General features: G+C 52.0%; 6 protein-coding genes across 6 annotated transcripts; 4 read left to right on the plus strand and 2 right to left on the minus strand.

Moving 5' to 3' along the window:
* Nucleotides 1-636: 636 nt before the first annotated feature.
* Nucleotides 637-10,437, plus strand: CPAR01_12093 (peptide synthetase; the record flags this gene model as incomplete). The annotated part of the gene is made up of 5 exons (XM_060496351.1): nucleotides 637-766; nucleotides 825-6,877; nucleotides 6,956-8,915; nucleotides 8,981-9,034; nucleotides 9,107-10,437. 5 exons carry the CDS (start codon nucleotides 637-639, stop codon nucleotides 10,435-10,437), a joined length of 9,528 nt encoding a protein of 3,175 aa, XP_060345136.1.
* Nucleotides 10,438-10,882: 445 nt separating this feature from the next.
* On the minus strand, nucleotides 10,883-12,277 carry CPAR01_12094 (uncharacterized protein; the record flags this gene model as incomplete). Its single annotated transcript, XM_060496352.1, has 1 exon — nucleotides 10,883-12,277. The coding sequence occupies one exon, from the start codon at nucleotides 12,275-12,277 to the stop codon at nucleotides 10,883-10,885; it is 1,395 nt and encodes a 464-aa protein (XP_060345137.1).
* Nucleotides 12,278-13,476: 1,199 nt separating this feature from the next.
* CPAR01_12095 (uncharacterized protein) lies at nucleotides 13,477-14,202 on the plus strand (the record flags this gene model as incomplete). Its single annotated transcript, XM_060496353.1, has 1 exon — nucleotides 13,477-14,202. One exon carries the CDS (start codon nucleotides 13,477-13,479, stop codon nucleotides 14,200-14,202), a length of 726 nt encoding a protein of 241 aa, XP_060345138.1.
* A 1,361-nt stretch (nucleotides 14,203-15,563) lies between these two features.
* Nucleotides 15,564-16,246, plus strand: CPAR01_12096 (uncharacterized protein; the record flags this gene model as incomplete). The annotated part of the gene is made up of 3 exons (XM_060496354.1): nucleotides 15,564-15,682; nucleotides 15,828-16,115; nucleotides 16,174-16,246. The coding sequence occupies 3 exons, from the start codon at nucleotides 15,564-15,566 to the stop codon at nucleotides 16,244-16,246; spliced, it is 480 nt and encodes a 159-aa protein (XP_060345139.1).
* A 661-nt stretch (nucleotides 16,247-16,907) lies between these two features.
* CPAR01_12097 (uncharacterized protein) lies at nucleotides 16,908-19,295 on the plus strand (the record flags this gene model as incomplete). The annotated part of the gene is made up of 1 exon (XM_060496355.1): nucleotides 16,908-19,295. The coding sequence occupies one exon, from the start codon at nucleotides 16,908-16,910 to the stop codon at nucleotides 19,293-19,295; it is 2,388 nt and encodes a 795-aa protein (XP_060345140.1).
* Nucleotides 19,296-19,895: 600 nt separating this feature from the next.
* On the minus strand, nucleotides 19,896-21,880 carry CPAR01_12098 (GMC oxidoreductase; the record flags this gene model as incomplete). The annotated part of the gene is made up of 2 exons (XM_060496356.1): nucleotides 19,896-21,617; nucleotides 21,782-21,880. The coding sequence occupies 2 exons, from the start codon at nucleotides 21,878-21,880 to the stop codon at nucleotides 19,896-19,898; spliced, it is 1,821 nt and encodes a 606-aa protein (XP_060345141.1).
* Nucleotides 21,881-23,890: the final 2,010 nt, after the last annotated feature.

A 23,890-nucleotide genomic window follows, 5' to 3' on the forward strand; every position in this document is an offset into this window, starting at 1 on the left:
GCCACTAATTCGAGTCACACGGAGTCCTTCAGTTCACAATTTGGTTCTCCCAATTATGTCGGTGCGCACACTGTGGTCACCCAAGATGCTCCGAATCGCCTTGTCTACGCCAGGAAATAGTGGTGAGAAACATCACCGCTGGGCTCTCCACACCTCACTGCACGTACTTTACCGGCTCTCAGAATCTCTCAGGTCAGCCAACAGCCGATGTTTGTGGTGCTTGCTTCACACTTTTATGGAGGATCCTTTGCTGTGAGCCAGTTACATGTAGTTGGTGTTTAAAGCTGCTTCGGAATAGAGTTGGGGTTCGGACCGAAACATGTTCACGCCAGTCCGGCGTGGCAGGCCAGGTGGATGCTGAGAACGACTCGAAGTTTGCGAGCGCCATTTCAGTATAGAGCCATGCATACTAGGTAGACCCTGGACAGTCAGCTCTTCGAAGCTTTTAGGGCATTTTATCGTTTCTAGCTATAGCGTTAACTTTGGATAATCTGATATAGATCATTCTAGCTGCGATTGTATTTGACGAGTGACTCAGTACTTGACTAGAGGTACTGTACCAGTGAAGTGCAAGTACTCAACCTCAGCTAAGTCTGTTGCGTTACAATCCAGATCGAGATCTCACGTTTGCCCGTCATGGCTGCCACCACCGTTCCGGAAGGCACGACGCAAGTCGTCTTCAGTCAGCTCAGAACTTTTATTTCCAACATTTTGACGATTCCGGTTGAAAATATTGAAGATACGTCTTCATTTGTTACCCTTGGAGGTGAGCCCCGCAAGATTTTCTCAATTCTACCCTCATGGAGGTGCTCATCATTTTCTAGGAGACTCGTTCAAAGCAGTTCACCTGTACCAAAAATGCGCTGAGCAAGGCCTGGGCGTCCGGTTCCAAGATCTACTCCACAGGTCCCTGAAAGAAGTCGCCTCGCTAGCTTTCAGCAATCAAGCAGGCTGTTCTTCGACCGAACAACTGAGACAGGGAGATGGTATATTCCCGCAGATGCCTCCCGACTATGATTTTGACAGGATTTTTCACGAGTTGCGAGAGAAGCACAACGTGAGCGACGATGCTGTCGAAGACGTTTATCCTTGCAGCCCAATGCAAGAGAGCATGTATATTGGTCAGAAGATGGTCTCTAAGCGACTGTACCGGACGCGTGGGCTCTTTGAGACTGAGGCCGAGTTTGATCTGGATCACTTCCAAACCTGTTGGAACGACATTATTCACCGTCACCAAACTCTCCGAACTGTCTACGTCGAAACCTCGGATACCACATCTGGCCGTCTCTTAGATGCAGTTGTTCTCAAGTCTAAACCGGAACCTTTGGTCATCGACCATGTGAAGGATCTGGAGGAGATACGACGTCGATTCGCAAACGGGGATCTTGGGACAGTCAATGCAGATGAAGAGAGACATCAGCACCAAATCATCGCTTACGTCGATATCCAAAATCCAGGTCGAGTTTTATTTCAGATGGACTTAAACCATTTGACCGTTGACGGTAGCTCCTTGATGATAATCGTAGATGAGTTGGTCAAAGGGTTGCAAGGCTCTCGGCTTCTTAGCCAAGCACCTGGATACGAGAGATACATCGACTACTTACAGACCCAGACGGATGAAGACGGCGCGCTCGACTACTGGGTCGACTATCTGGACGGGACAGAGCCATGTTCTTTCCCTGTCATGAACGACAACCAAGCAGGCGGTGCCGGGTCTTTCCACGTCTCGGAGATGCCTCTTGATGTTGGTCTAGACGACATTCGCGTCTTCTGCCAAAAGCATAATGCGACCATATCGAATGTGCTGCAAGCTGTCTGGGCTCTTGTTCTTCACACTTATACGGGCGATCCGGATATCTGCTTCGGTTACCTCTCTTCCGGGCGAAGTCTACCAATTCCTGGAGTGTCTCAAATCGTTGGGCCGATGATGAACTTGCTAGTCTGCCGCGTCGGCGGAATCGACAACATGTCGCTCCAAGGTCTTCTCCATACTATCAGAGAAGACTTTTTAAACGCGCTACCACACCAATGCTTCTCTATTGGCAAGGTGCAGCGGATACTCGGAACCAACGAAACCAAGCTATTCAACACCATCGTAACCTCGTATTACTCGCCTTCCATGTCCGACGCCACCGGCAGCACGTTTTTCAGGCTACTCTCGTCCCATAATGCCTCCGATTTCGATATTGTGCTAAAGGTTGTCTACTCGGACTCGGAGATTCAAGTGCGACTCGCTTATTCGACCGCCACGTTATCGTCGGCAATGGCAAGCAACGTATCGCATACGTTTTCAAGCGTCTTATCAAGGTTGATTGAGATGGACGATGTGCAAGCTACCATCGCTACAACAACCGCGATTAGCAGGTGGGACATGCAACAAGTCGCAACGTGGAACTCACGTATGCATGCTCCGCTGCCTGGTCCTCGATTGACCTGCATTCATCGCCTGATCGAGAATCAAGTGCGGCTTCAGCCTGATGCGCAGGCAGTCCACGCGTGGGATGGACACATGACCTATAAAGAGCTCAATGAAGCTGCTTCCATTGTCGCTCAAGAGATTTTGCAGCGGGGTATTGGACCTGGAGCTTTTATCGCGCTTTGCTTCGAGAAGTCAAAATGGTATTCCGTCGCCCTTCTCGGCGTCTTGAAGAGTGGTAATGCCTTCGCGCCTGTTGACATCTCGAATCCCGAAAATCGGCGACAGGAGATCCTGCAGCAGTTGGCAATCTCCACAGAAACTGGACTTGCCATCTGCTCGAAGCAACAAGCGCCATCAATCAAGCATTTGGTCGGTCAGGTCCTTCAATTGGATCTAGACCAGGCCACTCCGAAGAAAGACCATACTATTCCGCTACCATCTGTTTCTCCCGACAGTCCAGCCTACGTCATCTTCACCTCCGGTTCTACGGGCAAGCCAAAGGGAGTCGTTGTGGAACATCGAGCATATGCATATGCGGCTCAAGCTCATAGCGATGGAATACACATCAATTCCACTTCGAGAGTCCTTCAGTTTGCTTCGTATGGGTTTGACACGAGTATGGAAGATCATCTAACAACTTTCGCCGTCGGTGCCTGTCTATGTGTTCCACGTGAGAACGACCGGTTGAGCTGCCCAGACTTAGCCAGGTTTGCATCAGCGTCAGGGGCAAATTGGGCACATCTCACGCCTTCATTCGCCGAGATGTTCACGCCGGTTACACTACCGACGATGAGAACCATGGTTCTTGGTGGAGAGGCAATGACTGCGAAAAACATTCAGAGCTGGGCCTGTCGACCACACACAGAACTCATCCAGGTTTACGGCCCATCGGAGTGCAGCGTGACTAGCACAATCAGTCCGCCATTCACAAAAGACATCAGCCCTACTACCATTGGGTTCGCCGTTCCCGGGTGCGCAGCATATGTTGCTAGGCCTGATGACTCAAGCATCCTTCAAGCTATTGGTGCAGTAGGTGAGCTCCTGGTGGAAGGTCCAATTCTTGCAAGGGGTTACCTGGGCGATCCTGCACAAACATCAATCTCGTTCGTTGAGGGCCTTGATTGGGCACTTGGTAGAAGACTTTACAAGACCGGCGATCTAGTCAAATACGACTCTGCTGGTCAACTTCATTTTGTCGGGCGAAGAGATGGGCAGGTCAAGCTCAGGGGTCAGAGAATTGAACTGGGAGAAATTGAGCGACAGTTGATCCTTGAGCCCAGAGTGCAGCATTGCCTCGCCGTTGTTCCGAAGTCTGGGCCTTGTGCGAAGAGATTGGTGGCCGTCGTCATGCTCAATGGCTCAATTGTAGCGCCGCCCTCAAGCATGTTTGCATCACCTATCAAGATCCTGGACGCACCTTGGCTTGAGCATATCAACTACATGAGAGGGTTTCTTCTTGACAAGCTACCGCCCTATATGAACCCAGAGCTATGGTTCATTCTAGAATCCCTGCCAAGGAATTCTTCGGGGAAACTCGATCGAAAGGGGGTGATTCAGTATCTTGAAAGACTTACTCCAGATGAGTTCGCCGGCTTGTTGCCACGTATGGACGACGACAGCACTAAAAGAGATGGTACGGAGCTGGAGACGAGGTTAAGGAGCATCTGGAGTGAGGCTCTGAATGTCAACGAGGACGAAATTCGCTGGAACACCTCATTTTACCACCTCGGTGAGTTTATCAGTATCAATATCGCGCGTTTCTCACGAGGCTCATCAAACTATCCAGGTGGAGATTCCATCTCGGCCATGACCATTAGCAGTATGGCGAGGCAGACTGGGATGAACATATCGGCTGCAGATATCCTTCGGTACCGGTCAATTGAGCGCCTAGCCAAATCAATTGGAGCAGCTGCCTCGCCAGTTCCAGCACAGATTAACACGTCCATGGATCCAGCAGGACCGCAAGCTTTTGTCCTTTCTCCCATTCAGAAACTTCACTTCCATACGTCGCCCAAGGGAGACGATCTTGATCAGCAGACCATGGTCGTTGAAGTCACCCAGGCCGTAGACCAGCAAGAACTGCTGGCGGCCCTGGAATCCCTCTTCAAGGCTCATCCAATGCTCTGCGCGCAGTTCAAGTGTCGCGATGGCGAATGGACGCAATATCTACCTGTTGGATCTGCCATTAGCGTCGTTGACTACTGTCGCATAAGGTTCCACAGTCGGAAACAGCTCAACTACGTTGTCGAGTGCATCAGCGAGGCCAAGAGGTCAATCCATCTCTCCGACGGTCCTCTCGTGGCCATGGACTTATTTGAGTCTCAGGGTCGCACCCTCCTATCTATGACAATCCATCACCTTGTCGTAGATGCAGTGTCGTGGCGGATACTCTTGCGCGAGTTGGAGTCATACCTCCTCTTCGAGACGCCGATCGCAGACGAAGCAACATCATTCCAACATTGGACATTAGAGCAACATCGCTTCTCATCGAACTTACTACCACACAGCGTTTTGCCTCCGTCGGCTCATGCACTTGCCACTGATTTGTCATTCTGGGGCATGGTAGATGAGAGGAACTGTTTCGGGGACTGTGTTTCTCATACCATCACTCTCGACTCATATATCTCTGAACAACTGGTTTCAGCGCAGGGAGTGCCTGCACGGGGAGCTCATGATTTGTTGTTGGCCTCTGTTATTGACTCGTTTGTTGAGATTTTCGATCGCTCCCCTGGTTTGTTCATTGAGTGTCATGGACGAGAAATCTTCGTTCCTGAGGTGGACCCGTCTACCACTGTTGGCTGGTTCACAACTTTCTCTCCCGTAATCACAAACGGCTACGGCAACATTCTCAACGATGTCAGCGAGTTCCGTAACAATGTTCCACTCAATGGCTTAGCCTACTTCGCATCACGTTTCCTGAGCACAGCTGGCAAGGAGGCGTTCGAGCACCATCATCCCATGGAGGTAACTCTCAACTATCTCGGGGTTTTCCAGCAATTCGAGAAAGATGGCTCTTTGTTCAAGAGATGTAGCGACGAGATCCAGGAGAGGATCTCGGGCCTCAGAAACCAGCAACGTGCAGGGTCATCGAGATATGCCCTGATTTCAATCTTGGCATCCATCAAAGATAATCAGCTGTCTCTGCAGGTTGAGTGGAACTCTCGGATGCACCACCAAGATCTATTGGTAGGTTGGCTCCATCAATTTGAACAAAGTCTGAGGACATTCGCTAGCGGCCTCGCGAACGAACACCAGCGCTTGCCTCCATCCCCTTCGGAGCCTCTGGTTACCTCAGTTGGACTTCAACGTAAGGACCTCAACGCCGTCCTTAATCTCGCTCATTCCCGTCTCGGCATCACGCGTACCGAGATAGAATCAGTCCTTCCTTGCTCTCCAATTCAAGTTAGCCTCATACTGTCGCAGCTGAAGGGTACAAGCAATCAGTACAGCCAGCACTTCCTTTTCAAGCTGTCTGGGTCAATGCCACTCAATCCTAATGACCTCATAGCAGCCTGGAAGCAGATTGTTGCGACGCACCAAATATTGAGAACTGTCTTCATTGAAGATGCGTTTGGAAGGTTTCTTCAGCTCGTGTTGAAGGCTGTCGACATCGAAATTCAGGTCCACAGGCTTCGGAGCGAGAGCGATTTGCCAACCCTGTGGGCGGAGCAGTCTTCCTCGGTCGCAACTAAACCTTTGAGCGGCAAGATACTCCATGAGCTTCAGTTGTACACCGCAGATGACGGTTCTGTATACTGTCTTTTGGACAAAAATCATATCATCACTGACGGAGCGACTTCTCGCCTCTTGATTCGAAATTTCCTGGCTATTTTGAACAATCGCCCGCAACACGAGACCTACCCGTATTCCAATTACATCGACTATGTCGAGAAGCAAGATACCTATGAGATCGCACAATATTGGTGCCGCTACTTGGATGGGGCACCGTCATGTCTGTTTCCAGTACTACGTCAACATCGATCGTCATCAGTTCAAACTCTCGAGTTTACCCGCACATCTTCCACTTTTCCCAAGCGCGATTTAAGCTCAGCATGTCGAAAGTTGGATCTCACAATTCCCATCATATTCCAGGCCGCGTGGTCAATGGTTTTGTCCACATATTTGAACTCAGACGACGTAGTCTTTGGTCTCCTCGGCCACGGTAGAGGCATCCCGATTCAGGGGGCGTCAGAGATCGTGGGCCCGATGGCCAATGTCGTGCCCGTCAGAGTACAACTAAGTCCGAGGACGACGATCTCGAAGATCTTGACTAGATTGCAAGAGGATAATATTGATCATCTCACCAAACAGGCAGTTTCTTTGGCCCGGATCCAACATGCAGCCCGACGCAGTGGAGATGCCTTATTCAACACGATTTTCAACTTCCAAAAGACGACCGCAACGCCGGAATCGGAGAGGATCAAATCGGAGCTACTATTTGTGCATGACACAAGCGAGGTAATTCGCTGTCTCCAGTCTCAATTTTCTGCAGTTGTAGCATCATGAACCAAGAGAATGCTAACTCGCCTTGAATAGTTCGACATCGCCTTGTGTATCACCGAAGATCCAGGGCAGTTTCATGTAACCATTGAGACTGCAACATACTTCATGTCTGAACTTCAAGGGGAGCGCATTCTAGCTGTCTACTTGAACGCCGTGCAAGCTATAATCGACGACCCAGAGGCCCAGATCTCGAAGATATGCCTCACCAGCGCACTGGATGAGAAGCAGATGCAGGAATGGAACTCGTCTCAGCTCGAGATCAATGGGCGTTGTGTCCACGACATGATCTCAGAGACAGTCAACAGACAACCCTCGAGGCCAGCCATCTGTGCCTGGGACGGCGATTTGTCCTACGCCGAAGTGGACTCCCTATCCACCAATCTCGCGTCGCAACTCCAGGCTATGGGAGTTGTGCCAGAAGATATCGTCGTTCTTTGTTTCGAAAAGTCATTGTGGGCAGTGGTGTCAATGCTTGCGGTGGCAAAGTCCGGGGCGGCATTCGTACACATTGATCCAAATAGTGCTGCTAAGAGGAATAAGTCTGTGGTCGAGCAGACTGGGGCCAGGATTGGGCTGTCTTCGTCAGAACAATACAGCAAGCTGACAAGTCTCGTGGAAACACTTGTTGTCGTCGAGAAGACTTCCATGGAGAATTCTTCAAACTTTGCGATTTCGCTTACCCATTCTGTTACTCCTCTCAACACACTTTACGTCATCTTCACCTCAGGAACAACAGGCACACCAAAGGGAGTGGTGATCCAGCACAAGTCATTCTGCTCAGCCGTGGCATACAACACCTCCTGGCTGCAAATCAAGCCCGAGTCCCGCGTCTTACAGTTCACAAACTTCTGTTTCGACGCCTCTCTCGAAGAGATTTTCACCGTTCTTGCCGCGGGTGGTTGCATCTGCATTCCGTCCGAGGAAGAGCGCATGTCCGACATCCCCGGATTTGTCGCGCGTAAGTGGGTGAACTGGGCTGCTTTCACGCCATCTTTCCTCCGTACTCTTGATCCCGACGATTTGGAATCCGTCAAGTTCATCACCGTCCATGCGGAGCCGATGGGACAGGATCTTGTGGCTCGATGGGCTGGGAAGATCCACATGAGGCCTAGCTACGGGCCGACGGAGTGCTCAGTGACCAGCACCATTGGAGCTCCGTTCAAGGTAGATACAGTCGCTACGAACATCGGTTGGCCGGTTGGGTGTCGCGCTTGGGTTGTACATCCGGAGAACCACCACATCTTGATGCCCGTTGGGGCTGTTGGCGAACTACTTCTTGACGGGCCCATTGTGGGTAAAGGCTACCTCAACGACGAGACCAAAACCGCGACCGCGTTTATTGAGCCTCCCGCATGGGCATCTGACAAGAAATTTTCACTAAAAGGTAATAGAGGCACTCGAAGATTATATAAGACGGGTGATTTGGTGAGGTATGCCGAAGATGGAAGCCTCTTCATCCAACGCAGGAAAGATCACTCGCAAGTCAAAATTCGTGGCCAGCGAGTTGAGCTTGGCGAAATTCAATATCATCTCAACAATCTCTCTGGGATCATTGTGCACAGTATGGTCCTGGTGCCGGAATTGGGTAAACTCAAAGAGCGCCTTGTGGCTGTCGTGAGCCTGACAGTTTTATCATCGGATCTCGAAACACGCGCTTACAACCAGGACATTACCATCGTCGAAAAGGAGAATCTCAGTCAGGAGATGCGCCAGAAGCTGACTAATGCGCTGAATACAATGACTTCGGCGCTTGAGAGAGAGTTGCCTCAGTACATGATCCCGGAAATATGGCTCATTGTCAAGAGCCTCCCAGTCCAGCTATCACTCAAGCTAGATCGGCAACGAGTCATGAGCTGGGTAGGACAGATTGACCATCGAACCCTTTCGACCGCACTTGATCTTCATCAAGATGGTGACTCAGATCATAAAAGTGGCTCTTCCACGGAAGAAACTTTGAGGGGCATATGGGCGGAAATCCTTGGGCTTGAACCTCGTAAGTGAAGAAGCTCCTCGACCGGCAATCGGCAACGTGTGACACACCTGACTTTCCATTTCCAGATCGAATTGGACTTGAGCAGTCGTTCTTCAGACTTGGAGGAGATTCTATCTACGGTGAGTATCTGCAGAGAATCCAATCGATTCTCTGAACCATTGGCAAGTGGCTGATGTTGTTTTATCTTCTAGCGATGCAAGCAATGAGACTCTGCAAAGCAGTTGGCCTCGACGTGACAACACAGGATGTTCTCGCGAACCCAACAATTAGGCTTTTGGCATGCAAAGTTACGAAGCGAGCCACCAGGGCCGAAATGGACCACGCCCTGCCTAGGATAACAAGCAATTCTGCCCCTGTACCGCACTCTGTCCTAGCTCACGACAATGTCGAGACCGTGTCACCCTGCTCGCCGTTCCAGAACAGGATGTATCAAGCGTTCCTTAGCAAGCCTCAGAGACCATACTTATTCAACAGTCTTGTTTTGTTGAATGCCATTCAAGGTTCTCCGTCTGTCGACACCGGCGCGCTTCTGGGGGCGTGGCAACAAACCATCATTCGGCATGCGATATTGAGGACTGTCTTTATCCGCGACCTTGCCTCGGGAGCTATCTTCCAGAGAGTGCTCAAAGAGCACAAGGCTGACATCACCGTCCTAGAAGTCAGCTCAGTGGAAGAAGCCACGAAAGGAGCTAGGCTCCATCTCGACACCGTTCGCTCGAATTTATTCAAGGACGACTCACCTCCAGTTTCGGTGCGCCTTTTTGTTGGTTCTTATGGAGAGATATTCGTCCACTTCGTCATGGGACACATCTTGATTGATCATGTGAGCTTGGCACACGTCTTCTGCGACTTTGTCACGCTCTATTGTGATCAGAGCCCAGGGGCAAAGCCTCTGACCGGTTTTCATGATTACATCGAGCACATCAACTCTCAGCGAGATGTCCACGCAAGCAGTGAATACTGGGTCGACAAGCTACAGGGCGTAAAGCCATATATGGTCCCAATCGAGACTTTGGTGAGAAGCGGCCCAGACCCTCATACCATGGGTTCCATCAACTTCGTAGTTGATATCACAGTCGAGATGAAGCAGTTTCTCTCCGAGGTTGGGGTGACTCTTTCGAACGTTCTTCAATTCGCATGGGCTATGCTCCTCCATGTTTACACTGGTCATTCTACCGTGTGTTTTGGGCATCTGGTCTCTGATCGAGACATTAACTTGCCGCACGCGGATGAGGTTGTCGGACCAATGCTATCAATGATGATAGCCTGTGCTAGTTTTGACGATTCGACGATGATTATCCAGGCCCTGCAGGCCTTCCAAGATGAGAACATCCGCAGCCTGAACCACAAGACCTTTGACTTGACCGAAGTCGAGCGTCAGCTAGGGTGCGAAGGTACTGGACTTTTCAATACGCTAGTCAACCACCGAAAGGTCAAGTACTCGGATGATGATATCGAGATTGGGTTCCGATCAATCTGGAAGCAGGATCCCCACGAGGCAAGTCAAAAGCCATGCTCTTGAACAAGAGTGCATGAACTAATCCGGCATATTGGCAGCAACTCCTGGTACTGGCATTCAACGAAGGACCATCCCGACTTGACGCTACGCTTGCCTATTACGAGTCCCTGTTTTCTGAGACTACCATGAAGACCTTGACGCAGACATATCGACGACTACTTGGTCTGTTGATTGATCAGCACAGCCAGACGGTGGGCGACATCAAAATAAGGCTCACTTCCTAGTGCGATTCGCCAACCACGTTGCAGGGAACTTGGAACTCGGAGTTGAATTTCGTTTTGTGGTATTAGACGTGCTCTTGCTTTGCTTTTCTACCTTGATGATGCTAGAGTCTTTCTACATGTATTTTGATGCCTGTCAAAACTTATACACATGCTGGTATCTATGCTTTCATTATCCATCCATACGATGTCGCTGTCCCATTTCTTTCCGGGAAGCCGAAATGGCCTTATGGCCACAGGCCATAAACAAAGGGGTCGACATATGGGTAGTCGGCCTCCATGCCCATAATGATGCTGTACTCGTCTCTCAGTAGATCTGAGCCTTCGTTGCCAAATTTCGAATATTTACTCAGCTCGTGCCGCCGCAGGGCAATAGTCCACGGGAAACTGGAATGAGCGACGCCCATGAATGCGCTCGCTCTGAACATGACCAGAAAATCCACTAGGGCATGCTGGTCAAATGTAAGGGCATCAAGTTGCTCGCGATCAGCCCCGAGAAGCAGGTCGTTTTTGGTCACCACCGTAATATTCCTCCTTGGTGTACCAGTCTCTATTGAGAGATACTTGTTGAGCCTTTCCGCAAAAATATCGACCACAGTCTGGTTTCCAGATGCCACGTAGACAACGTTCAATCCCGTGCGCTCGAGATAGCGGAATTGTTCTTCGAATTGGTCATCCATCCGCGAGAACCGCCACTCGTCAGGCCCCCAGGCAGAAGTGGCATCCTTCTCCAGTCGTAGATGCGCCCCAAAATAAGCATTGGGGTTGATGGCTTTTCTCGGATCGAAAGGAAGCGCGAATTTCTCCTTGAGCAGGTAGAGAATCTTTGCCGCAAGAGCGCGAGTGTCATTCCTGAAGGACAGTATTTTGCCGAACTCGTGTACGAAGGCGTCACCGTCGTCGCGCACGGGATACTCGAGGAAGGACTGCTCCATCTTGATGTGTACTGGAGCTTCTGGATCCATATGTTCTCGAACTCCCTGCTCTTCGAGCCAGTTGTCGAAGAAGTATCGCCATTTTCGCGGATGTCTCAGCCCCTCCCGTGGATGGTCTGGCTCGAAATGGTCTCCCACCAGAGACAAAGGCTCCCCTAAACGGTGTTCGTAGAAGGGAAAGTCCGTCGCCTTTTCGTACACGATCATCCCCGGACACCCCTCTGTCAGGCGTGTTATAAATGCCTCGCGGTCCAATAGGTAGTCGAGAGGCACCTCGTTTCCCGTCTCGATATCGGTAATGTCTTTCGCGTTACGCAGGGACATTGAAGGCAAAACGAGTGCACCTCCGCCGTGGATCGCATACCGGACGCACTTCAGTATTTGGTTCCGCACCATGCCAATGCCGCCGTGCTGTTCTTCGCAGCTGAAGAGCAGCCCAGGGCGAAACCGAGTGCGAGAGCATGTTTCCCGAATGGGCGCGTAGTCGATCGGAGTTGGAAATTCGACATCAATGGCTTGTCGCATGAACCCGCTCTCGGTCGTCGCTTCTTCGTTCGATTCATCAGGAAAAAATGTTGAAACTGTATCTGCGATCGCATCGTGAACGCCTAGTAATCGGAGGCTCCAGACAAAAATAAGAAATAGCGCCAAGAAGGACCACACCAGTGGACGATTTTCGGAGAGCATGGCTGTTGTTTAATCAAACAAACAAGATCATCAAAGAAAGAACGCCGCCACGATAGCCGATTGGGAGGCCAAGAACACCAAGAATTTGCCAAGAGATGAACTCCAGTTGCATTTCTTCATCGAGAAGAATGGAGGGCAACGGATGGTCGAAAGACCCCCAACGGGCCCATCGGGGCATTCGCGAACATGGGAGCTTCAAGGATCCTTGGTGGTGAGGTTTCAGCCATGTTTCAAGCGACCGTAAGATCTACTCGTCCTTTTCAGAGGCGCTAACTCCTCGAGGTTTCCAAGCTGGCTTACATAATTGAACTTTCACAATTGAAATGGGGAGATGATAAATCACGCATGCCATTGCCATGTCTCGTAAATTATCTAGAGGTTAGTCTTCTGGCTAGTTCAACTAAGCATTGCGCGGAAAGGATTGTCGTGTTGAGCTATTGTTGACGCTTCATGTTTTCAGCACGGCCCTTGGATCAAGGTTTTGCAACCACAGCAAAGACCACGTTTCCTTCAGACCAGGAAGTAGAGCTGACGAAAGGTATAGTAGGCTTCGGTGGTACAAATCCCGTAATTCTGATTGAATTCCTACTAGTATTTCGTAGTTTGACTCATCGATATAGACTCCAGTGGTCATAGGGGTGTTGCTGCTTGAGTGTACAACAACTGAGACTGAGACTTGGAAAGATACCCATGCGAGCTCAACTCTCTTCGAGTCACACAATATGCTACCAACTCTGCCAATTTTTGCTTACAATGATCAACGCTGGTGGCGTCTGCGAGTTGATCGGAGCAGTGCATTTTTGTCGGACCGATGGTGGATCGGGGCTTCGGTCCGGAAATGTGGGCCTTTCGGTCCGCCAATCCCGATCTGAAAGCGAGCTATGCTCCGCATGAGGATATGTATTCCGGAGCCGATGTACCAGCGGTTGCCTGAGTCGACGGAGAGGAGAAGCTTCAGCTGTGTGATTATCATCAAACCTTTTGTGTTCACCGTCGTAGTAGTGTTTGGGGTCTGATGCGGCACATTTGTGTCATTACTTGATGTGTCTTGCTCTGTACCTGGGCCTTTTAGTACTACACAACCAGACTGGTGCCACATCGTCAAGTCGTCTCCGAATTGAGCAGAAAGCCTTCCTGCACCATTAAACGACTGCAGCTCAGCATTTAATAGGTGGGGTCGGCCACTTGTCAAGCACAACATGTTACCAAAGTCGGGCAAACGCGAAGAGAAGTACTCTCTCCTCAAAGACGAGACTGAGGGAGAGTCTTGCGAAGAAGGCGCGTCGAGAGATTCCTCCGTCGATCAAGAAGCCGGGTTCGCCAGAGTCAGGAAACACCTTCCATGGCAAAAGTTCGACCCAGCTTGGAGATCTTGGTATCTCTTCGTTCCACCCATCCTTGTCTTCTCAATACTGGCGTATCTCGCCTTCTTTCCATCATGCGAAACCTGCCAGAAGATGGACCTCGACCTATCAGGGTACGTCTGCGCGCCCAACGGCGCTCTACCCAAAATCGCGCGCGACAGGGGCTGCGAGTTTGACACCATGTCGTTTAAATGGTGGCCCAAAGAGCCTATGGCGCACAAAGACAACGTGGCCCTACTCAAAGAATTTCACAATGAAGGGCCATGGCATCGATACTATGATAAGGGCGGAAAACATGAGATACCACCGACGAGCGAAGTCTTGACCGCCGGCTGGGTCACGAGGAAGGAACACACATACCACTGCATGTACACTCTGCGGCAGACGCACCTGTGGATTTCTCTGGGCTACGATCCCCCTTTCAATTACAGCCATACGATACATTGCACCAAGTACATGATGGACGCGATACTGGAGAATCCGCCGAAAGACTTCGAAGAGCTCAATGTCCATGGCACCCCATGGCCGGAACATCCTGATGTTGTAAGTGTTGCTCCCTGACTCTTCACCAATGACGCCCAAAGCTCACAATGCATCAGGTTAAGCCATATTATCCTTGCAAACATGAGGGACTTAGTTGTGAGTCTTGGTGATACTAGGTATACATAAACACTACGTACAAGATAAGCCAAGCGGGTTCGAATGAAGACAGAAGAGAGGATGGAAGCCATTCGCGCTTTTTGCATCATGTTTGGCCCCCTCGCTTGAGTAAGACAATTAACAGAATGCGCTATCTAAGTCAAAACATTAGGCTGTGAAGGGACTGTCATGTGACTTGAGTAAGTACGCTTAAGAGGGCTTGGGGACGTAAGGATTGAAAATCGCACGAACTCGGCCGAGTCAAGTTTCTTGTATGAATTCTTCATCGAGCTACATGAAAGGTCTTAATTAGGACCAACACGGCGATATTGATGATCGCAATAAATCAGAGTTTCATCCGGCCAGAAATTGCCGAAGACAAAGGGAGAGTCCCATGAAAACGAAACAATCCTTCGTGAGTTTGCTCACTAATGAGGTCGTCGTCACTCGTCAAATTATGGTCAGGATCTCGGCAATAGCTAATAATCAGGCTTGCTCCGCTAGTGGCTATGTCCATCAATCTGGCAAGGATCGATTCCAGAATTTGAAAGTTTCCCCTGAAGAAGCAGCCTGTGGAATTTTGCACTGTTAATCGCGAGAAATTCATCCGTCGCCTTCCGTTTGTCCATGGACAAGGCTCCCGCGTGGAAGCTAGTCGGAAAGCTTGGCATGACAGTTGATTAACGCGCCATGGAGTTGGCTTGATCAACAGATCAGCAGCGCTCCCGTCTGCGAGTCAAGTGCTGATCAAGCAATATCTTGTGTAACATCCAAACAGCCCCTGAGAGACAGACATCTGGGCGCTAACTTTCGGGTGAATTCTGTCCTGTCACTTCAAGGTTAGTCCCTGTTGTGTTCCCGCGTCTCCGGATTGCTTGGGTATTCTCTGACTCGTCCACCACCAAATGCCACAAATAACCGTCCGGATAAATAGACGGCATCTATACGCGCAGTAGCCTCACATTGCGCGGTAGACATGAGTTTTGTCTCCCGCAGCAAGTCCAAATATGTTCGGCCGAAAGAAAAGGGGAAATGCCAAATGGCAAAACATGCCCAATCTTACGGCGCCAAAAGAAAAGAGGGAAAAAACCTTCGCGTCCACTATTCGCGGCGGAGCAAATATGAGCAACTTTTACCGAGGAGCTCGGTAAAATTGGACGAGAATCCACCGAGTATGGTTCAATTGATTCATATCCATCGACTCCAATTATTAAACGCAAACAAATTCCGCCAATTGAGAAGGTGGCATTCCAGCTTATGAGGGGTAATTGTGGACTACAAACATGGGGGACCTTCCACCTGAGGCTGATGGAGACATTGGAGAGTCTCGAGTAAAGCAACTCGATCTTATCAAAGTTCTGGTCCAGAAGATCAGCGTTGCAGTAAAAGCTAGTTGTTACTGGTTAGTCTCGGCTCTTGATCCCGATGGTCTGGCCTAGCCAGCAAAGTGTCTTCGATTTGGCATGTCTTGGTGAGCAGAAGTCACATCATGGCGGTAGTGTAGGCGCTAGGTAGACAGGAGTGCATGAGATTAAAGGTAGCTGCAGGGAGGCTCTTTCGACATCCCGCGTCCTGGAGGATTGTTTGCTCACTTATTATCATGTCCAATTCGCAAAGGCCCTTCTCGATCGCCTCAACGTTGCATTATTCCCGCTATCCACTGCGGCCGCCGCCCCCTTCGGTCAGTTCATCCGAAGATTTCGAAGTGGCTGGAGCTGGTTGGCCGCAGAGGCGCTGAAGGTCGGTCCATTTCACCGTTGGACACCAACGAGAGGGGGACGAAAGGGGGCGGCACTGTGCGCCCAGATCACCTGCGGGCTTCGCGATTACGGTAAGTGGGACACCTCACATGTAAGTAAAACAAGCCGGCTCAAATTACACGGCACGTCATAGGGACAAGTCGCCTGCGTTGCCTGCATCTGCCTGCAAGTGCGGCGATGGCCTCGTTTGGGAGTTCTGCCAATGATGGTGTTCTTATTTGAAACAAAGCGCGAGCTGGCTCAGTTGGCGCGCTTGGCACCAGATAGCAGACAAGTTTATATCAAACATTCTAGCGGCCCCAAGGATGCACATCCCGGGGTTCACCAACTTCAGCGGGTCTGCCGACGACCGAGACCAACACGGAGAATCTCTGCGACCCCCTGGTCCGGCGCTACGGACCCCGGACTGCGCAGTATGCAAGCAGCAGCCATCCTTGGACAATATGAGATTAAGGAAACCTGCTTCAGTGGGGGTCCTTCCCGTCTTGTACAGTTCCTCCAGGGACGGATACTAAGTGGTACGGTGGGCACTTAGTTGTTGGATGACGGATCGTTGGATAGGAGAGAAGCCTGGAAGGCATGGAGAGATATAATATCAACGCCAGAGGACCGCCTCCAACCTCGACACGACTTGACTCTTCTTTCTGATTGTTGAGCCGCATCTTTCGTGCATTCCTTCTTTTTCGAGTCACCGCTAGTACGGTGTTTTCATTCATTTTTCACTTGTTGACCCTAGAGGTTACGTTCATTCACTCCCATTTTGAGACTTGTTCCCTTTTTTGAACAATTTCCAAATCCACTCCTTATCCCCCAAACGAAACCGAACAAACTCGAGATATTGAGAAGAACTTGCAAACGATCGCCACCATGCGCTCTACATTCTCAGGAGTAGCGGCCGTTCTCGGGCTCGCTGGATCTGCCACTGCGCAACTGCGAGCCTCGGCTTACTCAGACCCCCAGACCGGTATCGACTTCCAACGCTACCTGCCTTCCGCCTACCCCTACAGCTTCGGTATCGCGGTCCCCGAGACCATCGGAACGGACTTCATTGGTCAGATGGTTGTACCTATCTCAACAAAGGGTAACTGGGGTGCCGTCTCGTTGAAGGGTGGCATGTTGAACGGCCTCCTCTTCGTCGCTTGGGCCGATGGCGAGGATATCAAGACATCTTTCCGTATGGGAAGTGCCTACGCGAACCCCGACGTCTACACTGCCACCGAGGTCTCCGCTGTCCCCATCGCCAACGGTACCTTTGTCAATAGCACTCACTTCTCGTACACCTTCTTGTGCCAGAACTGTATCAACGACAAGACCAGCTTGGCTGGCGACTCCCCTATCCTCGGCTGGGCCTACTCCGACACCAGCCCGTCACCCGTCTCCGACTCGGCTGCTGCCCTGAACTACCACTCCGCTGGCTTCGGTCAGTTCGGTCTTGACATTGCTTCTGCCAAGTCCGCCAAGTTCGATACCTGGTCCAAGTACGCAAAGGCCGTTGAGACTACGCCCGTCCCCGGCAACGGCACCACCACTCCCGTTCCTGGCAACAGTACCATCCCCGCTCCCACCACCTCCAACACCACCTACGATGTCATCGTCGTCGGTGGTGGCCCTGCTGGTATCATCGCCGCTGAGCGTCTCGCCGAGAAGGGCTCTAGCGTTCTCCTCATCGAGCGTGGCCCTGCCAACACTGTCGCCTTGGGCTCCGACATGGCTCTGCCCTGGAACGACACCCTTACCCCCTACGACATTCCTGCGCTCGGCAGCTCCATGACCAGTCTCTCCGGAACTTCCCTCTGCAGTGACACTGCCTCCACCGCCGGCTGCTTGTTGGGAGGATCCAGTTCCATCAACGGCCTCAACTTCATCCACCCTCCCGAGCACGACTGGCAGCGCTGGCCCGCGGGCTGGAACTGGGCTGACGTCTCAGACGCCGCTTCCCGCCTCTACGAGCGCAACCCCGGTACCACTGAGCCTTCCGACGACGGCAAGTACTACGATGACTTGACCTTCCGTGTCCTTTCCGGCCTCCTGAGCGCCAAGGGCTGGAACGAGGTTGACTCCATCGAGTCTCCCAACGAGAAGTCCTCCGTCTTCTCCCGCCCTTCGTGGTCCATCAAGGACAACCTCCGTGCTGGCCCTGCCCGTACCTACATGCCCTTCGCCCAGCAGCTGCCCAACTTCACCCTCAAGCTCGAGACCAAGGTGATTCAGGTCCTCCGCACCGGTAGCAAGATGACCGGTGTTCTTACCCAGGCCGCCGACGGCAGCACCCAGATCATCAAGGTCAACGCTGGCGGCAAGGTCGTCCTCGCCGCCGGTGCCATGTCTTCTCCCCGTCTCCTGTGGAACTCTGGTATCGGCCGCTCTGACGCCCTGGAGATCGTCAAGTCCGGAGCCGCCAGCACTGGCGTCACCCTCCCCGACCAGGCCGACTGGATCGACCTCCCCGTCGGACACCACCTCCAGGACCACGCCCAGGTCATGCTCCAGTTCAACTCCAAGACCAACTTCAGCGCCTACGCCTTCAACGCCATCGCCTCCAACCCCGTCACCAGCGATCTGAACCTCTACAAGGAGGGCTCCGGTCCCATCACCCAGGCCGCTCAGCGTATGCACCTCTGGACCTCCGCCGAGGGCTCCGACGGCCGCACCCGTTACCTACAGGGTACTGCCAGCGCTATGCAGAACGGCATCATCACCGTCCGCACGTTCCTGACTCACGGCACCTCCACCCTCGGCGAGCTCGGCATCACCGCCTCCGGCAACACTGTCCTCAACACCAAGCCCTGGTTGATCGACGCCGCTGATAAGAAGGCCATGTCCGACTTTGTCCAGTACTGGCTCGACCTCACCAGCGGCAGCAACTCCACCCTCAGCTACGTCACCCCCGGTGCCACTCCCGACGACATCATCAGCACCAAGATGATCTCTGGTGACCACTGGGTCGGTAGCGCCAAGATGGGCACCGACGATGGCCGCAAGACGGACGGTACCGCCGTCGTCGACCTCGACACCAAGGTCTACGGCACCGACAACCTCTTCGTCGTCGACGCCTCCATCCACCCTGACTTGCCCACCGGTAACACTCAATCCATCATCATGATCACCGCCGAGCACGCCGCCGAGAAGATTGCCGCCGTCACCGTCACCGGGTCTTCGAACTCTACTGCCCCCGAGACTAGCAAGTGTAACGGTATCACCAAGCGCGCCCAGCGCCAGGCCATGCGCTTCAGACGCCATGCTCACCTGCACTAGATGATCGAGCCCTCAAGTGCTGAGTGGATGTGATCATGGCAGGTACCGGCTACAGGTGACGATGAACTCCTGAGCCACTTCAACGTACATGTTTCGTTCTAGATTATCTTATGTATAAAAGTTCTTTCCGTAAATAAATCACTTCAGGCTATTGAATGGTCCCTGGTTCAAGCATGCTATAGCTGTGACGGTTGTTCTTATATGTACCCACTGAATGTCCCATCAGCATGGTTGGACTACCCAATCCTGAGTCAACTCATTCTACAAGAGTTCAAGTTCAGTCTGTGTGATGTTTGTATGATTTTCAAACGGTACAACCTGCAAGATGGCATCAACGGCCCAAGAGGCTCAATAACTTTAAAGCTGTGGCGTCACTAGAAGGTAATTCTCAAGCATGATACAGCTTCATCGAAGGGATGCCCCTGGTCTCGTCATCTTCTCATCAGATATTGCAACAAAGCGCAACGTATCACACGAGAGCTTCCAGCGAATTGTGCAAATATTGGTGAAAAATTATCATTAGAATTATGAAAAGAATCCTCCGACGCTAGTCTATGCTGTCATCAATCATGTCAATGACCCTTGTCCGCCTGATCACTTCTAAGCATCTGCGATGATGCGCTCAGCCGCGATCTCTGCGATACCATAGACGGCAGTTTGCACATGTGCAGAGATAAGCAGAGGAATGACACTAGCATCGACGACGCGCAGATTGGAGGTGCCGTACACCTTCAGGTCGCTGTCAACAACACCGCCATCCTCCTTGGGGAGCATGGAACAGGTTCCGACGGGGTGGAAGATGCTCAACGTCGTGTTGAGAGCAAACTGTTTCCACTGCTCGTCGGTCTGGACAGCATCCAATCCAGGTTCGTACTCATTCTCCCAGATAGATCTCATTGGTTCGGTGTTTGCGATCTTGCGGCAGTACTTGATGGCCTGGATCGCTGCTTCCAGATCATGTTCGTGTGCAAAGTAGTTCGGGTTGATGACAGGCTTTCCGGTGGTGTTGGCGGGGTTGATGTGGATATCGCCCCGGCTCAAGGGGTGCATGATCGCGGCGATGAGGGTGAAGAACCCTTCGCCAAAGAGAGGAGATGTTGACGCGGGGTACCCCTTGACGCCGGTGTAGCCATCCGAGAAGATGACCTCGAGCTGGGGGATGGAAGGATCGGTCATAAACTCTAGCTTTTTCTTATCAACGACACTGGGGTCTTCGCCGGCGGCTTCCTTGGCGAGGGTTACCAGGCGCGAGTCGTTGCCGACGGCTTGCGCCCAGGTCGTGAAGGTGTAGCCGCTGCCGGTGTAGTCGTAAAGCGAGACTTGTCCGGCGTTCCAGAGGGCCAGCTGCTCCGCGGCGTAGGTGGCATTGCTGCGGAGAATGTCAAAGGAGGTGTAATTGTCCTTGAGCTGGTAGGAACTTTGAATTCGAAGATGATCTTGAAGGTTCTCGCCAACGCCAGGAAGTTCAATGAATTGTTCGATACCGGAGGCGTTGAGAACGGAGGACTGGCCAATGCCTGACAACTCCAGCAAGCCTGGGCTTTGGATGGAGCCAGCAGATAGGATAACCTCCTTCTGGGCTAAGACGATGGTTCCGTCTGAAAGGGTGACTCCTGTGGCCGTCTGAAGAGTCGAGTCACCCGTTGCCTTTCCGAGATTGACTTTGAGGACCGTGGTATCAGAAAGGATTTCCAAGTTCGAGCCGGCAATGGGAACGTAGGCGTTGGCGCTGTAAGACCTATTGTAGTGAGTCGGATCAATGCTGCTGGGCTGATACATCACTCCGAGAGGGTCTCCGCCGAGCGACTCCAAGTTGCTCTCAATGCCGAGGGCATTCATCGTCGGGATCCACGTCTTCTGATGCTCGGGGATGATGCGGTTGATGACAGCCTTAACCGGGCCGCTCTCGCCGACACCCTCGGACCCGTACGTATCGCTATTAATGCCAGTAAAGTTCTCCGACTTCTTCATGGCGGCAATCATCGTCTCCCAATTCCATCCCGGGTTGCCGAGAGCCTCCCAGCTGTCATACTCGGCCACCGCAGCCCTATCGTACGACATGAGGTTGAGGGCGGAGCTGCCGCCGAGGACCTTGCCTCGGTTGACCGTGAAAGTTCGGCTATTGACATTGGACTGCGGCACGGTGGTGAAGTTCCAGTCGTACTTTGTGGCCAGCGTCGAGCCCTTCATGCCGGGGACGTTGATTTTAGGCTCATCCCACACCGCGGGTCCCGCCTCAATGAGGAGAATCTTGCAGGCAGGGAGTCCCTCGCTGATACGAGCCGCCACGGCTACTCCAGCAGTGCCACCGCCGACGACGATCTGAGAGGGGAAAAGACGAAGTGTTAGTGTATCAGGTAATCAAACCTCCCCCGGGCCGCGTCAAACGCAAAATACTAAAGAGGGCACAAGCGAATACGTCCGACAGAGAGACCCCGTAAATGAAGCAACGCAAACGTCCGAGAGCAGAGCTGGGCACAACTTACATAATCGTAGGTATCCTCATAGGGCTGTGACGAGGAGGAGGAAGTGGCACCCAAAACAAGGGCCGCGAAGGCGAGAGCGAGACTCGACTTGACAAGCATGGCTAAGACGATGCAGCGATCTTTTTCCACACGCTCGAGAAAATAAAGTTTAGGAACCCTCGGCTCGGCGATCTGAGAAACGCGCTTCTCCAAGTTCTGCCAGAGCCTAGATCAAAAGAGAAGCAAACGCTCGAGCTTTGAAATACAATAAGCGTGATATCTGCACATCAAGTCTAGGTTCGGGAAACCTCGTCAATGGTACCAAACGACACGAAGTGGAGGGCGTGCTGTGGCGTGCCATGTTCCATGCGGCAGCAGGATCGTGTCTCTTTTTGTATGCAGCCCCCAAAATTGCCTCAAGTGAAAGTCGAATGTCAATAATGCGGTTATTAACCCCCTTACAAGCTTCTTTAGCAAGTCAGCAGGGCTTCTTATCCATATTCCAAGAAAACGGCGCCAGTAATCATACACGCGGCCCAAAAAAATATCCTTGTTCTCCGCCCCAGGTCGCCCGTCCTTCAAGGTCTGGAGGGACGGGAACATGATGGTAGCTTAGTGGGGTGCCGAGAATCCTCATATGCTATAGACTATTCGTAGGTACCGCTGAAGAAGTCCCGGGAGAGGAGGAAATGGTGGCGGTATGTTGTGGTGGTGTCACACGGCAGCGTAAGCACTTATAAATGCGCGTGTAAGCTACCAGCGCGCCGGTCCAACAACACGACTTGTTGGACAATTGCCAAACTATCTACCCCAACCTTGAAGAGAGGGGAAAAAGAATGGATGACGAGGGAATGTCAGACACTTATGCAGGTTCGGTTGCGTTCTGCTCTACCAGAGACGAACGGCACAGCAAATTCCCCTTACTATGTCGCGAAGCAACATCAACCGTCCCACGGTTCAACGTGTTCGCCGACGGGGATGGCTGTGTACCCGGGCAAATGTTACCGTGCCATCAACGTGCCTATCCGGCGAAGCACCGTTGACAATTGCGGAGCTGCGCCGGCCGGTCGCTTCCGGGGTTAGGTTCACGACTCAAGGATAGGCCTGTCAGGCCCATTTGGACAAGTCGACGTGACCCTGTCTGAACAAATCATCCGTCTCGGTCAGTTATGAACAATTCCATAATAACTCCACGTCTATCGAAGCATTGACGGGTTAATAACTGCGTTTCCCGGCTCTTCCCCGTCTCCCCGTTTCTCTCTCTCCCGAGTTTCCCCTCGGGGGCTCAACGGTTTGGATCCTCTTCGGTATCTTTGTTTAGAAAGCTCGTCCCTCGCCGCGCAGCCTGCCGACGGAGTGCCCAGGATACCCCTGACAGTCGTACCAATACCATCCATTAATTAAACTCGGGCACCACCCTTTCGCACGACCGAAACCCTCGCCAGCGTCCGCCCCTCGTTTCTCGAGCAGGAAGAGCAGAAAAGCTGCCGCGCGCCGCTCGGCTACCCGTTATGCTTTCTGGTCTGTGTCCGAATCTGTCTCATGGCCTCCAACTACATGTCTTGTGTGCGTTGAGACGTCAAGAGATAAGGAGGAGAAAGATGGGATGGGAAAGTCAAAACTTGAAAGAAGACGATCGTCATCAACTTACTCCATTTGCTCAACTCTGCTGCGGGTATTTGCTTGGTAAACCATTGGCAAGAAGAGCCCACACAAGTCTGTGTACGTAAATCATATGTACCCCTTGGGAGACCTGCGGCACATTGCGCAACATCCCACAACCTGTCAGATGCGCAGGCACTGCAGGTCGCAGCATGAGAAGAATCCACACATGCCCAGGGTCTATGTACTTTGATCGTCAACAACCGAGAGAGATACGCAGGGGAATGGAGGCCGCTCAAACTCAATTTGTATCCAAGCAACGAGACAGGAGCTCGCAGAAGCTGGGCAGGAATCGAAGAAGGAGAAAAGAGGAGAGGATGCTCGTCCTACCTGGCCTTCCACAATACGAGACTCCTAGTCATTCCCGGCCAAGACCCTTCTTCTTTTGGGGAAGGGGTCCCCGTCTTTGCCATGCAGGACACAGCGATCCCTCGAATGGACGTAGTCGAGAGAATTAGGTCTTAGACA

The sequence above is a fragment of the Colletotrichum paranaense genome (genome assembly GCF_030867605.1).
Source record: "Colletotrichum paranaense strain IMI 384185 chromosome Unknown Scaffold_10.1, whole genome shotgun sequence".
NCBI classification, from domain to species: domain Eukaryota; kingdom Fungi; phylum Ascomycota; class Sordariomycetes; order Glomerellales; family Glomerellaceae; genus Colletotrichum; species Colletotrichum paranaense.